This window comes from Malurus melanocephalus, unplaced genomic scaffold (genome assembly GCF_030028575.1).
Source record: "Malurus melanocephalus ecotype Western Australia unplaced genomic scaffold, MMel_1.1 scaffold_221, whole genome shotgun sequence".
Classification (NCBI taxonomy): Eukaryota; Metazoa; Chordata; class Aves; order Passeriformes; family Maluridae; genus Malurus; species Malurus melanocephalus.
In genome coordinates, this window is record NW_026623453.1 from 946,917 (window position 1) to 960,761 (window position 13,845).

The 13,845-nt window shown below is 39.4% G+C and overlaps 1 protein-coding gene across 1 annotated transcript in view; it reads right to left on the reverse strand.

The window, feature by feature from the left end:
- Positions 1 to 13,845, reverse strand: part of LOC130578296 (transcription initiation factor TFIID subunit 4-like) — a 102,333-nt gene extending 88,488 nt beyond the window's left edge. The window contains exons 1-2 of the mRNA XM_057374272.1: positions 13,685 to 13,845; positions 9,825 to 9,997 (exon numbers count right to left, since the gene is read on the reverse strand). Coding sequence (XP_057230255.1) covers positions 9,825 to 9,995 — 171 coding nt within the window. The 5' untranslated portion in view covers positions 9,996 to 9,997; positions 13,685 to 13,845. The remainder of the gene's footprint in view (positions 1 to 9,824; positions 9,998 to 13,684) is intronic.

Here is a 13,845-nt window from a genome sequence, read left to right on the forward strand (position 1 = left end):
CCATGGAAGGGATCCAGGCTGGAGCAGCTCCTGACTGCACCCCATGGAAGGAACCCAGGCTGGAGCAGCTCCTGACTGCACCCCATGGAAGGGATGCAGGCTGGAGCAGCTCCTGACTGCACCCCATGGAAGGGATCCAGGCTGGAGCAGCTCCTGCAGGACTGCAGCCCACAGGAAGCTCTCAGGCTGGCGCAGTTCATGGATTCAGTGTCTCCTGTGGGAGGGACCCCACACTGGAGCTCCGACAGAGCGTGAGGAGCCCTTTCCCTGAGCAGAGACAGCCTGGGATGAGCTGAGCACAGCCCCCATTCCTGTCCCCCTGCACCCCTGGGGGAGGAAATGGAGAAACTGGGAGTAAAGTTAAACACAGGAAGAAAGGAGGAGTGAGGAGAAGGTGTTTTAAGGTTTAGTTTTTATTTCTCATTATCCTTCTCTGATTTGTTTGTTAATTTGTTTTATTTTGCTGTGTCAGTAACTGTTGAGGGATCTCTCCCTGCCCCTATCCCAACCCATGAGCCTTTCCTTACATTTTTTCACCTCGTCCAGCTGGGGAGACCAGGGATGGAGAGGCTCTGGTGTCCAGCCAGGGTCAACTACCACGTAGTTCTTTAGTAGCTAACTCATCCAGCCTTCCCTACAGGCATGGCTGTAACTGCTCTTAACCCATCAGAACACTCCCCATTAGCAAACTCTGCTTCCCGAGACTTCAGCTTCTGAGGAGTTCATGGAGAAACTTCACATCTGCATTGACTGCCTCTCAATTCCTTTGGTTACAGTTCATATGCAACAGGCACTTAAATGTCAGATGCAGAGCATTTTGTTGTGAGATCTGATTTTCTTACAATCTGGTAAAAATACAGCAAAACTGACCCCAAGCATAATCCCTTTAAAAGCCGGATGTTTGCACACAATTCCAGAAAATGACTGGAAGCACAATCTCCAGCAGGTGAAAGAAGAGAGGCAGAGCCTCCACCCAGAGCAGGGAGATGCTGCTCTGTTCCCCCTGTGCACAATGTCCCTTTTGGGACAATAGGGCAGGAAAACACAGGGCTGGAAGCAATTACCCACGACAGACAGAGGAGCTTGGGGTAACCAGAGAAAAACTTCAGAAACCAGGGGCTCTAAGTCCAAAACCCCTACCGCTGAAGCAAATACTTATCAAAGTACTTTGTCATGCTCTGGTGAAGTGGCTGGTCCTTCTGCAACCATCAGGTTTCATCCAACATATCTGGTGAACAAAAGCTGAATTTTGGCACTACAGTTGGATCCTACTCCTGCCTCAAGTGCTTAGTGCCACTGCAAACACACAGAATCCATTGGAATCAACACTCCTAYGCAATGGATTTATGAGTGCCCAACTTGAAACATGGAGTTTGTGACCAGCAGTGGCCACGGCTGGAGCTGCAGGCAATGAAGTCAAACTGACCACAATCAACCAGTATTTATCATTTCATATTTAAAATAGAGACAATTAGGCTCCATTTCCTATGAATAAAAGGAGGCTACTAATCCCCTTARCTGCATTGTTGAGAAAGTTGTTATAGGGATAAGCTTCACAAAAAAACTTGCTTACTTATTAATTCCCACTGCAGAGGGGAGCAGCGAGAAAGCCCAAAGCAACCCACAGGAACAGGAGGAAAAAATATTATATAATTCTTCATTAATTAGGACTGTCCAGCCTACACACTGTAGAAATTAAAAATAACAGTAGCATGTGATCCTGCAACATAACACATATGCACATGGGAGCTCCTGTGGCCCCTGTGAGACTGCTCAGGAACATTCTTTATGTTTAAATTTACAGCATACTAACATTTGMGTGTTTTCTAAGTTTATGAGCTATGTTAATACTATAAAAATGTAAACAGAATAATTTGTAAGTACTGAAAACTTACTGTCTGCTTATACAGAAAATAATCACTCATCATGAGGGGAAAACAGTTTTGTGGTTAAAGCACAGTAAAGACCATACATTTCTTACTCTCTCTGACCTCCCAACCTATTACCACAAATGTATTTTCCAGAACATTGCAAAGAAGCCCAAAAGCCATCTCTACAAAAGAAATAATATGGAATAGCTTATTTGAAGATAAGAGCAGCACACCCTAGCAATGAAAAAAGTTTATCTAATTGCTTAAAATTCTTGCAAAGAGCAAAACAAGCATTTCTCAGAAAAGCAGAATATGAAAAACTGTAATCAAAATGAGAATCAATAACAAATGAGAGAAAATTGCCAAAGCTGCCATAAAAATACAAACAATGCTGAAAGCATAGGCTTCAWGCATAATCAGAATGATGTCAGATGTGCAAGGCTTCTTTAGCCAGAAGAGCAGCTCAGAAGGCAGAGCCAAGCTCAGARCCCCCTCTGCCCCACAGTCAGGGCACAGACTGAGCTGCTGCTGCTGCTGGGRGCCAGGGCACAGAGCACCAGGGCAGGGCAGGGCAGGCAGCACTTGGCACACCCCAAAAAAACTTCCTTTTGTTTGYTTTAAAAACAGATGGTAAAGTGAAACTTAACAGAAAGTGAGTATTGAAACACAGAAAATAAAACAGTAAAGATCATGMTATAAACTTTAATTCCTGAAGATTAAATGTTAGAAAAATGCCTAAAGCAAGAAAAAGCAAAGCTACAAAAARCTGYCATTTTCATTTAAAATATATATGTATCAAACTGTTTAGACACTGGAAATGAAATTCAAATGATTGCTAACCATCTTGGTGGCAGAAAGATTGCTAAGTAGCCCCCTTATGTGCCTAAATATTTAAATAYTAAACCATCAAACTTCACACATAACTGCCTTTTCTGATCCCTAAAAACATACAAAGGAACTTAATATGGGAAAACAGATTTTGAATCAAACTGGAAACAAAAACATTAGTAAACTCTGAAGCCAAATCCATTTCTAGCAGCAGTCCTGTGAAAATTCCAAGACATGCTATTTCACCTGCTTATAAGTTCCAAAAACAGATACCCCAAAATAAAATATTATGAGCTAGGCTAGCATTTCCTGTATGACATTCACTTCTTATTCTTAGTTGACAGGAGCACTTTAATTTTGGAACTAATCTAAAGTAATTTTAATTAAAATAATTTGCAATAAGCAACTTATTGTTATTTGGCTATGCATGTAAGCCCACCTGGGTATAAAGATGCTGAAAGCCAGTGAACAAAATGGATCAGAGGCATGAAAAGTCATAAACTGTACAAATGAAAAATGCAGCTAAATAAAAGAAACACAGCAAAGGAAAACTAGATGGCAGCACCTCCCTATTTTTCACARCTTCACAAGTCTGAGATTCAAAACAAAATAGGGAGGTAAAAATTTAATGCCATCGAATAACCAGTTTTAAAAGACTTCTGAAGTTATTTATTATCTCTGAAGAATACAGTAATGCAAGCATACCCATACTATTTGAGCTGCTCAAAATGCAAGAACCCAAAGCAGAATTCTTCTAAGATCAATTGAAGTTCCAACAATTATGGCTTGTTTCCTAAAAATCCTGTACCTTAACTCATGTTCTACAGCCAGTAAAATTTTAGCAACATTGAAAATGTACTAATATTCAGCCAAAATTAATTAAAATCACAAAGAGAAAACAGTTAAAGTAAAATTATGCATCGCCAATAAAAAGCATCCAAATCTTTGTTTTATTTAACGTGTTTTTCAAAAGAAGCACATTATCACTTCCACAGTATACAAGAAACATCCACTTTTTAATGCACTAAAAGATTATTGCAATACTCATGGAAGACCAAGTAATTCCATATAAGCCCTGAGATACCAACATAAAAAAAAATTCAAGCCTCTTGTAGCTGCACTGATATGAAAAATATTTTTAACACACCTGAATATTTTGCAATTTTTCTCCAAACAAAACAAAACACTGCAGAAAAACTGCAGGGGTAGTTAATACCACAGAACTGTAGATTCATTAAGTTGGAAAAGACCTCAAAGGTCAATGAGTCCAAGCATTAATGTCCCTATACAATCTTGTAATTTGAACTAAATTAAAACTGTCAAATGGTACAATTGCACTCACTCATTTTCTCTTGAATATTTCAAAGAAACAGAAAGACTGTAAATGGTAAAGATCATTAAAATATCAAATACACCTTTCTAATTGCAGGTACTTGTCTCAGTCACTGCTCTCTGTGTTCTTGCTGTTTTCCTGATTCCTGACAGGCTCCATTTCACTGCTCCTCAGTGGTTGGTGCTGCAGATACTGCCCATCCCTCTGGGACACCTGCCCATGCTCCAGCACCTTCCAGCTCATCCTCAGACTGACCCCTCCCTACCAGGTACSTGCTTAACTCCATGTGCCACATTTCCAGAACCCCCCTAAGAATGGAAACAATCAGATTTTATTCATGCTTTACATAGCAGCAACTGAGAGGAGCAYAGCTAATTGTCCAACCAAAGATTACCCCAGCTAAGAGTCAAGAARAACCCAAGTTTTCCTTTCAAAATGGATTTGCCTCTCCTCCCCCAAGAACCGAACTCAAAAGTGCACCCAAAACTGTAAATCTGCCTCTGCTCCTGAAAGCTGCAAAAAACGACACAAAGGTACTACAAACAGTGAAGTCAAAYAACTGAAATAGCAAATCCAAGCACTCAAAGAGTAAGAAACATCAGATTTAAGTCTGCTGTGCAACTCAACTGTGTGYCTTGACTCCCCACTGAAGCATTCAAGACAGAAAGACTGGAATTCACTGCACACCCCCAGGAGACAACAGTGCTGGATGAACAGGAACTGATGTATCTTAACCTTTCTGAACTCTGTATTGGTACTGCAATTCAAATGCATCTCTTTTTTACACTTGGGAAGGAAAAAGGGGTGGCTCTATCAATTCCCTACAAAGGTAAGTATTACTCTATACAGGTAAATATACTGTATATTATATTTGACTTCTGAACCTTCCACAATTGAACATGTAAAGATAAAGCCCCTGTCTTTAAGAAAAGCCTTTATTTAAGGCTTATACAAATTCCTCAAGGGAAACACACCACACTTTSCTCATCTCAGCAGCTTCCATTGTTCCCAGAGAAAGGTGGCTCCTTCCTTACACACTGTCCTGGATAGCAGCCCAGCTGCTGAAGCTAGAGAAATGAAAAACTGGTTCATTTTCCCCTAAAATATCTGGGAGAAGATCTAGCAAATTATGGCCCCTAAAAATGAACCTGGTTCATTTTCCCCTAAAATATCTGGGAGAAGATCTAGCAAATGATGGCCCTAGGAGACAGAAAGAAAAATCTTGTTGTAGTAGCAGGCTGCAGAAGTGGTTTAGAACCTGAACAGCTCTGTGTGCATCAACCAAATCATTCTTATTTCAGAACATTTAAAACATTGCCTTATTTTCCCCTCCTTTTTTGAGAGCGGAGAAATTASAATTACACAGTTGTCAAGGATAGAGAACCAAAGAGCTTTCAAATTYAGATGAACATTTGGGTAGTTTTTCAGACACTTAATTCTTGTTTTAAAAAAAGTAATTCAAAATCCATTTTATGTCTCCAGTTAGCACTTTCACCACTTCTTAACGATTTGCCAAAAGTAACTGCCAGCTTTGCAGTTTCTTTGGCATGTTATTTAATATCCTGTGTTTTATATCTAGCTGTATAGCTCACAACAGACTGTCATCACAATGRTTATTGAAAGTGTATATACAAATGAACACTGAAAACAATCACTTAGCTGAATAACTTGTGACACCTGACACAAGCTAAAAATTAGGACAATCTGCAGAACAGCACCCATCATACCCAAAAAGTATGAAGCCGTGTCTTTTTCTTCATATGGTATTATTTCCTAGAATCCTTAAGGCATGCTGCAGATTTCCACCTGTGCTGACTTTCTGCATTGGTAAAAGTAGGGTATAACAAACTCAGTGACTAAAGGACAATGTTCTACACATTTAAAGCACCCTGCATTTTAATGCAAATAAAGCTATCCTGAAATAACTGAATAAAGATACAGTAATAATGTTGAGCTCTACACAGCAAAATACCAACCATCCCACCAATGTGAGAGAGAAAGGTTAAAATTCCATATGCTGCCATGTTCATCTATGTCACTAAACACTGCAAGACTCAGGCACAATAATGTTTCTGTTTTGTCTTGAGCTAATGGCACCAGAATTTTCCTGTGTTTCAGTCACACTGGACACCATGACTCTCTAGTATTAAACTTTATATACATAAAAACCTAGGACATYATTTTTGTTTCATTTTAAACTTACTCTGAAAATTTTAATTCAGTGAAATCAGCTTTCTGACACATCAGAAAGAGATCCTGGAAGAAAACAGCTTAATTAAAAACTCCCTGAAAAAAGTTATTTTTCCATACACACAATTTCCTTTATTTTAGAATTCGATTGCTAAATTGACTAATTACAATGATACTCAAACAAATAACTTTAGATTAATATTTTATCATTGAACATTTACTCTGGAAAACCAACGAACAGTCTCTGGCTATAAACCACACACCTAATCAAATAAAAAATCTAGTTTTAATTATTTCAACTTTTACACTTGTTTTAAAAGGCTGTCAACCACAATTTTTAAAGAACACTCGAGGGTAGAACATATATAAAAGATTAAGCATGTTGCAATGAAAGAAGACTCTGCAGATCAAATGCAGAGTCAGGGAAGTTCAATGTAAATTTCCCAAGGGCAATATTAATTATTTCTTAAMCCCATTAATTACAACAAATACAGAAATTATGCAGTCAAATTTGGGCCGCTACCACAAAGATCTGCCAAAGAAGATGAATCCTGGTRAGTTATAATACCATTATTCTAGTCCTCCTATACTACAAATATCAAACTTTTGCAKTTTGCAAAAYATTTATCATTCATAAAGCCTTGCTGGCTTCCTCAGTTCTGAACTATTGCTCAGCACTAAGTAGTGTAAAGGAATATCGACAGTGGGGYACTGACCTGGGCAGAACCCTGTACAAAAATAACCACAACTTTCGAACACCTGAACTCCTCCAGCTTTCAGCTGCCTCTACAAACACTTGAACACGCAGCATCCCCATCCCCAGTATTTTATTTTTATAGAARCCTATCAAGTCATATTATATTTCTTCTGCAACATTAACTGCTTCAAGAAGTAGAGAACAGCTGYCCAAGGCCAAGATGATCACCATTGGCTAAGCACAGCACTTAAGGCTGACTTTGGGATCAACACTCCAGACTGAGCCCACAGCCAAGCAAGAGGTCTGCATTTCTGCACACTTCCTAAGATTCCATGCACAATAAAGGCTATTCCTCAGAAGTCTTCAAATTATAAACGATCTGTTAAGAAGAATGCTTCCATGTTCAATTTTAATTCGGTATGCTGGCCATAGCAATTAGTTACACAAAAAACTACCAGTTTGGAAGAGAAACAGCTAAAACGCCCTCRTTTAACAGACTTAGATCCCATTCTTGGTAAAGTCCCAGCACTACAGCTTCTGTTTAGCATTTACACTACACACTTGTCTCAGGATGCATTGCTAGAATATGTGCTTGTAGTAATTACCACAGAGGTGATTGTACTTATTCCCAAAGAAAGCCCCAAATAACCAAAGACAGATGTACAGCCATGAACTGACTGAAATTTTGTTATCATCAAACTAGTAAAAAGAAATGAATCTGTAAATGAACACAGACTTATCTCTSTGGCTATGTTTTTTTGGAATAAATGTCTCTTTGAAGGTTTTTACAAATCTTATCCCTCCAGATACCACAAATTTAAACATTAAATTGCTACCTTTTCTGCAGAGTTCTTTAAAATTTATATTTATTTTTWAAAAAAATTCCATACAATCCTGCACCTACCTCTCTTTTGAGAGCATAAAGTTCTTCCAAGTGTTTCCAAGCTTTCATTTATGTGTTAACTGAGATACATTCCTTTTAGTTACAGTCTTTCAAGTCTCACTTCTAAAACTTACATTCTAGTTGGGTACTGTGTGGTTTAGATTGCATCATGTTACTATGTTCAATTATCTGAATTTATTCCAGCTTCCTTCTCTTCTGAAATGTTTATCATTGTTTTCAGTTTGGAATCAAACTCAAAAATCTTTTAGACTATAAATATGGGGTGATGCAGAAAGCATACAATGGGACTGTAATCAAATGTTAAATATTGAGGAATATTTCAAGCAACTTCTACAGCAACTAAAAAGTTGTAAAGGCATCTGTTTCATGTTTCCACACAGAATTACTTATCACTTCTGCAAACACAGATCTTAGGCAAAACTTCCTTAAACTCTGCTTATTACTACTATGGCACAGCAGCCCCGTACTAACATACAGAGATGTTTGCCTCTACATAGCCTCTATATTTTAGTAAAATAGCTCAGTTCCAGCCCCAAATGGCCCAAAGCTAAACTGCCTCTCGACAAATTTTAAACTACTGCAGCCTTCAAAGAAATTTTGTCTTGGGTTGRTTTTGTGCCAGTCCTGTACTCCTATATTCCGTCAGCTTGTATGCCCAAAAGGTGCCTGTGCCTTTAAATCCAATCCAGAAAAARGGGCAGGGGTGGCTGAAAGTTAAAAGCGGGGCTGCCCCRCTKCTGCGGGCTTTTTGAGCTCAGSTCCCTGCCTGCAGCAGAGTTAYATTGYTGCYGTTTAGCTAGCTCCTGTTTGTTAGCTTGGGCAAACAGCTCTCCCTGGATTKCGAGTCCTTTCTGCGACTCCTGTGATTTTCTGGAGYGGATCAGCAGGGCTGTGGTCCRRGAACCAGGAGGCAAGTGCYGACCAGCYGGACRCCAGCAGGGACAAGYSRCACCGATCATCCCAGACTCTGGAAGAAGCCAAGTTGGCGACAGAAAAGCATTCTGAACCCTCAGTTTCATCCACAGTGAGGAGAGGACTGCTCCAGGTTTTGYCACTGCTGCCTGAGCAGCCACGTGGACTTCAGTTTCTTTTTTCCAGGGGACAGGAGTCACACCATCTTTCTCCAAACCACGCGGTCAAGCGACTGTGGGGGCAGGAGGTGGCCTGCGTTCCTGGRCTTTTAAATATCTAACAGTTAYGTTTTATCTGTGTCCTGTGGGCACCTYGTTTTGTTAATAAACTACTTATCCCTTCACATTCACCCAAACTCCTGTTTCATRTCGGTGGGAAAAAATTATCAAACTTTTCACTTCAGAGGAAACATTTATCCTGAAACATTTCTCTCTGAAAATATTGTCTCAAACCGAGACAAATTAAAAAAAAAGAATTCCCCCTTGAAAATAATCAGCTCCAAGTTGACATCAACATACTTCACTGGAGAGTTTGGGACAGGAAAGCATTCTATCCTGTCAATCCCTAGAAAAAAAGGACATGTACTCACAACACAGACAAAACTTTCAGTGTAGACAGATCACACTCACAAGTGGATTAAAGGAATCAAACCTTTCTTTTGCATACTGTATGTTTTAAAAAGTTATTTTAAAATCATTGCAAATCCCTGAATAGAATGTGATTGGCTTTTTCTTTTCTGAAGTCCAGTGAAATTAGCTAYCCTGGGATTCAGCATGCTGGGATTTCACAGTGCTTCTGATTCAGAGCAGCAAGGGGCAYTCATTAAACCAGTGATACACAGCTCAGACCAAGACTGAGCTTTGTAGTCTCCAATCATCTCACAGTTTGAACAAAGTCTTAAGAGACTCTCTAAAGCAGATTTTTTCCTTAAACAGAAAAACAAAAATTCTAGGCCTCATAAAATAAACTAGATTTGAATAAGTATTTCCTGTTTTCATAACAAAAGGGGAGGAAAGCTCATTTGCAGAAACACATGACGTAATAAGATGTAAGACATAATGCACCAAAGTGAAATCAAGCYGGACATACCTGAGCTGTTGACAGGCGAAAAACAGGGCCAGTTGTGGGCACAGAAAGCCTGGGTGACATGTTGGCAGAACCCTGCCCCTGTGTCTGCAACTGAGCCTGCATCTGAGCCTGTGCCAGAGCCTGCTGGGGCACCATCACGAGCTGTCCGGCRTCCGTGCGCACCAGGACCATCCCTGGGGAGGCAAGGCAACAGTCACARGACACAAAAAACAGCAAGGGGAACRGATAAACAACTACYCAAGCACARAATGCACAGTAAAACCAATGCATAGCACTGCATTATTCTCTATAGTGGATCTTTTTTTTTTGATTCTCATGTAACACAAGGTTTTATTTCAAAGAAGAATAGGAGCCCCCCCTAGCAGACCAAATTCAGTCTGGAATTCAGATAACTGCAGTTTATGGAAAATAGTCATGAAAAAAAGTCTGGGGGACACTCAAGTAGTCTAGACAGGGTCAGGAGAAYAAAATTAGAAATAAATACTCATTAGAAGTAAACTCTAAGGACAATGCAGATGCCAAGAGCAAAATTGAGTATGTGCATACCATGGACAACAACCTGAGAGCTTTATTAAACAACAGCTTATAACACATGCAAATATTAGGCCACATACTTTTGAGTATGCAATATTTGAGGTTTACTTAATGTTGAGCATTAACAGATTACTTTATTTGGCAGCCACCATTACCACTTTGGGMAGCACTACCTGTAGTTTAAACATCAACACAAAAAACCATCAGTCCCAGAGAACCAACACACACAGCACACGGCTGAGGACTCCTCAGCAGACAGTGATACAGTGTAGCAATTTTAGAGACCTCTCAAGTGTTTTCCAACACTTTCTAGAAGGAAATGAAAATTTTTTCAGATAATTTTCTTGTAAAACACCTCACAAATAGAGGCCTTTTACACAACAGAGCGTTGCCATCAAGCTGTGCCCTGAGTTTTGTAGTCAGCAGGTCAGAAAAGGGGAGACAATGGCTAAACTGGTCCATGGACTCTGGAGTCTCACACTTATTCCAGGTCRCTGCAAAATATGCAATGCTCTTCCTATGGTTTACTCAGAACTAAGAAGTTGTCAAAAAAGATAATTTAAAAAGAATTTCCAAGTTGGTTCCAGGATACATTTTAATAATTTAACCTAGATAGCACACAATGGGTCAAATAAACAGAAAAATATCTTATCTGCAGCTACTAGAGAACCAAAAACTAAAACCTGTGAAGCCACTTTTATTCTGCTGATAACAGAGTCAGTAGACACAGTTTCTACAACTTATCTCTATGTGCAAATTACTTCATATATTTTTTTAGCTTTCCAAAGGAAAATGAAGAAGGTAAAAGCTTACATCCAATTCTAATTACTAACTTCTCAAGAAAAAAAATCCGACTCCTTGCTAAAGGGACACAATTTGCAGCATACCCTGAGGATAAAGAAATTCAAACACTATTGTAACAAATTTCAGAACCCTMTACCAAGAAAGTCTTTCAATCTCTGACAGGGAAAAACACACCCCAATCGTGGGACACACGAGTGGACTGCAGCACACATGAAAGCCCTCACTCACTGAGTTAGGTGCTCCCAGACAACTTTCCTGCTATAAACACAAAAAGAAGGCAAATTTCTGCCAGTATAAGCTAAAGATAACTAGAAATCAAGGTTTRAGGTAACAGGCATACAGACCTACAGCAAGGACTACATCCAAAAGCCCTAATAATAACTCTCTTTCAAAGTCAAGAGTAAATCAAACATTCAAAAGTGGAAAGAAACTCATTAAAAACTCATCTAAAAGGTAACTGTTACAGTCCATTAGCCATTTAAGCACCAAGCTTCACAGTTTATATTTATAGAAAAGTCTGCAAGCAGATGATATATTTGGTATATGCAATTCCCAAACCATCTGGACACCCCAATATGCCGACTGGCCAAACAGGTTACCACTWCTCTGATTATAGTGTGAACCTTATATATATTCATATTATCCTCATAGGGTAATACCTATCACACATTAAAAAATACATGTTCTATTTGCATTRCACAGTTCACAGGTGTTCTTAATTTATCTTTCCGTTTTCTAAACCTCATTCTGAATAGTGAAAAATTGAGTGGAAAGGACAAATAAATTGCAACCACACACCATGGTCTCAATCAAAGCTGCAGACACAATTACTACTACAGATGAATAAATGCTCATGCGTTAATGTTGTATTTTAATTCAGTTTGGAGGACTAAAATTCCTGTTACTGAGCAGTTGGTACAAGTTARAATCCAGTTAAATGATGAGATTCATTTTACCTTCCTGTCAGTCACATAAAAATGAAATACACAATTTATGAGCATWATATGCTAAAGTAATGTGTTCTCAAAAACTGAACCTAAATTTCTGCTTCATTTAGAAGTTTGCTACATGGGAGTTTCAGATTAATTATAAATGATCCACCAATTTAAAAACTCAAAAATAACACTATTTTCTGAATAGCTTCATTTTAGAACATACTATCTACACATTTATGCAAAATTAATGTATTTCCAACTATCTCACAATAAAAACAAGTTCAAATTAAAACTTTCTAGTGTATAATTACCATAASATTTTCTAAATCCTGAATCAGACTGTTTTCAAGGCTCCTTTTTCCCTCTTCTATTGAAAGTAACAGATCAAGTATTGGCACAATGAACTTCAGAAACCACAGGCAAAGTTACAATGCACGTTATCACATGCACATAGTAATCTTCAACAGATTTAAAAGGAAGCCAAAGGCTAAAGGCACTAACACAGTCTGAACAGCAACTTATCAGTTTCAAGTTAGTCTTCGTGAAACCATCAGGCTTTGTATGTTTGGAGCATCAGACTCTGGAGGAGTTTTCATAAACTAATAAAACTAAACTACTGAAATAGGGCCAAATACTACTAAACAACTACAGCTACTAAAAGCCCATTGAGAAGCAAGCTTCTACACCATCACATTGCTGCTCTACTTAGCTAATACATATCAAATGCTTTAAGAAACAAGTTGGAAGAARCAAGTTATTTCAGACTACATCAATAGCTCCAAATCTTAAGATGCTTTGATATTACCTGGGGAAAAAAACCAATTGGTTTAAATGTTAAATCAACTCCTAAATCAAGAAGACATATAAACATATAAACATTCAAGATTCTGTAACATGAAAATCTAAGCAGGGGACCACAGTACCCTTCAGATGAAACAATGTAACTGTTAGGAATAGGAATCATAAGAATGAAGGGATCAGTTTGATTTGGCTCGCTAGCAAACTCGTTAGAACTTAAATTTCTAGTAATGAAAGTTTAGAAAATTAGAAGAGTAGGACGTAATAGTTCCTTCAGAAACAAAATCTGGTGATGAGAAGACTACCCTCACACAGCAATGACATTATCACAATTACTGAAATTACAATTTTTAGATTACAGTATTTTCCACCTGGTTCACAGCAGAAGATATTCTTTCAAACAGAAAAACTTTAAAGGACCACCAAGAGTAAAGCAGAAGATAAAAGTCCTTCAAAACACATATAAACTCATTCTCAGCTAAAACTCCAGCTTTCTATCCGGTGCCCAACTACTCCATCACAGGGTAACTCACCGTGACTGCMGCTCTCTCCGGGACAAAACCAGTAACTCACCCAACAACAGCTGCAATTACTCTGCATTAGCCGTACCAGTTACACCCTAATTAGCGGCAGCCTGTTCGTCACACGTTGCCTTCAGACAGGTGCCTCTTCTTTGGTTTCCAGCACGCCGAGCAGCAGGGAGATGACAGCTTGGGGAAAGCAAAGCCCTCGGCCAAGAGAAGAGCGTTAGAGCGAGCAGTGGCGGCGGGAGCGGCGCGCAGCACTTACCGGGCGGGATGGTGAAGCCGGGGGGCAGCTGGATGGTGGTCTGCGGCGGCGGCCGCACGATCAGCTGCGGGGCCACGATCCGGGGGGCAGCGCCCAGCGCCGGCCGCGGCGACACGGCCTGGGGGGCTGCGGGCAGGGCAGCGCCCGCCTTGGCGGTGACT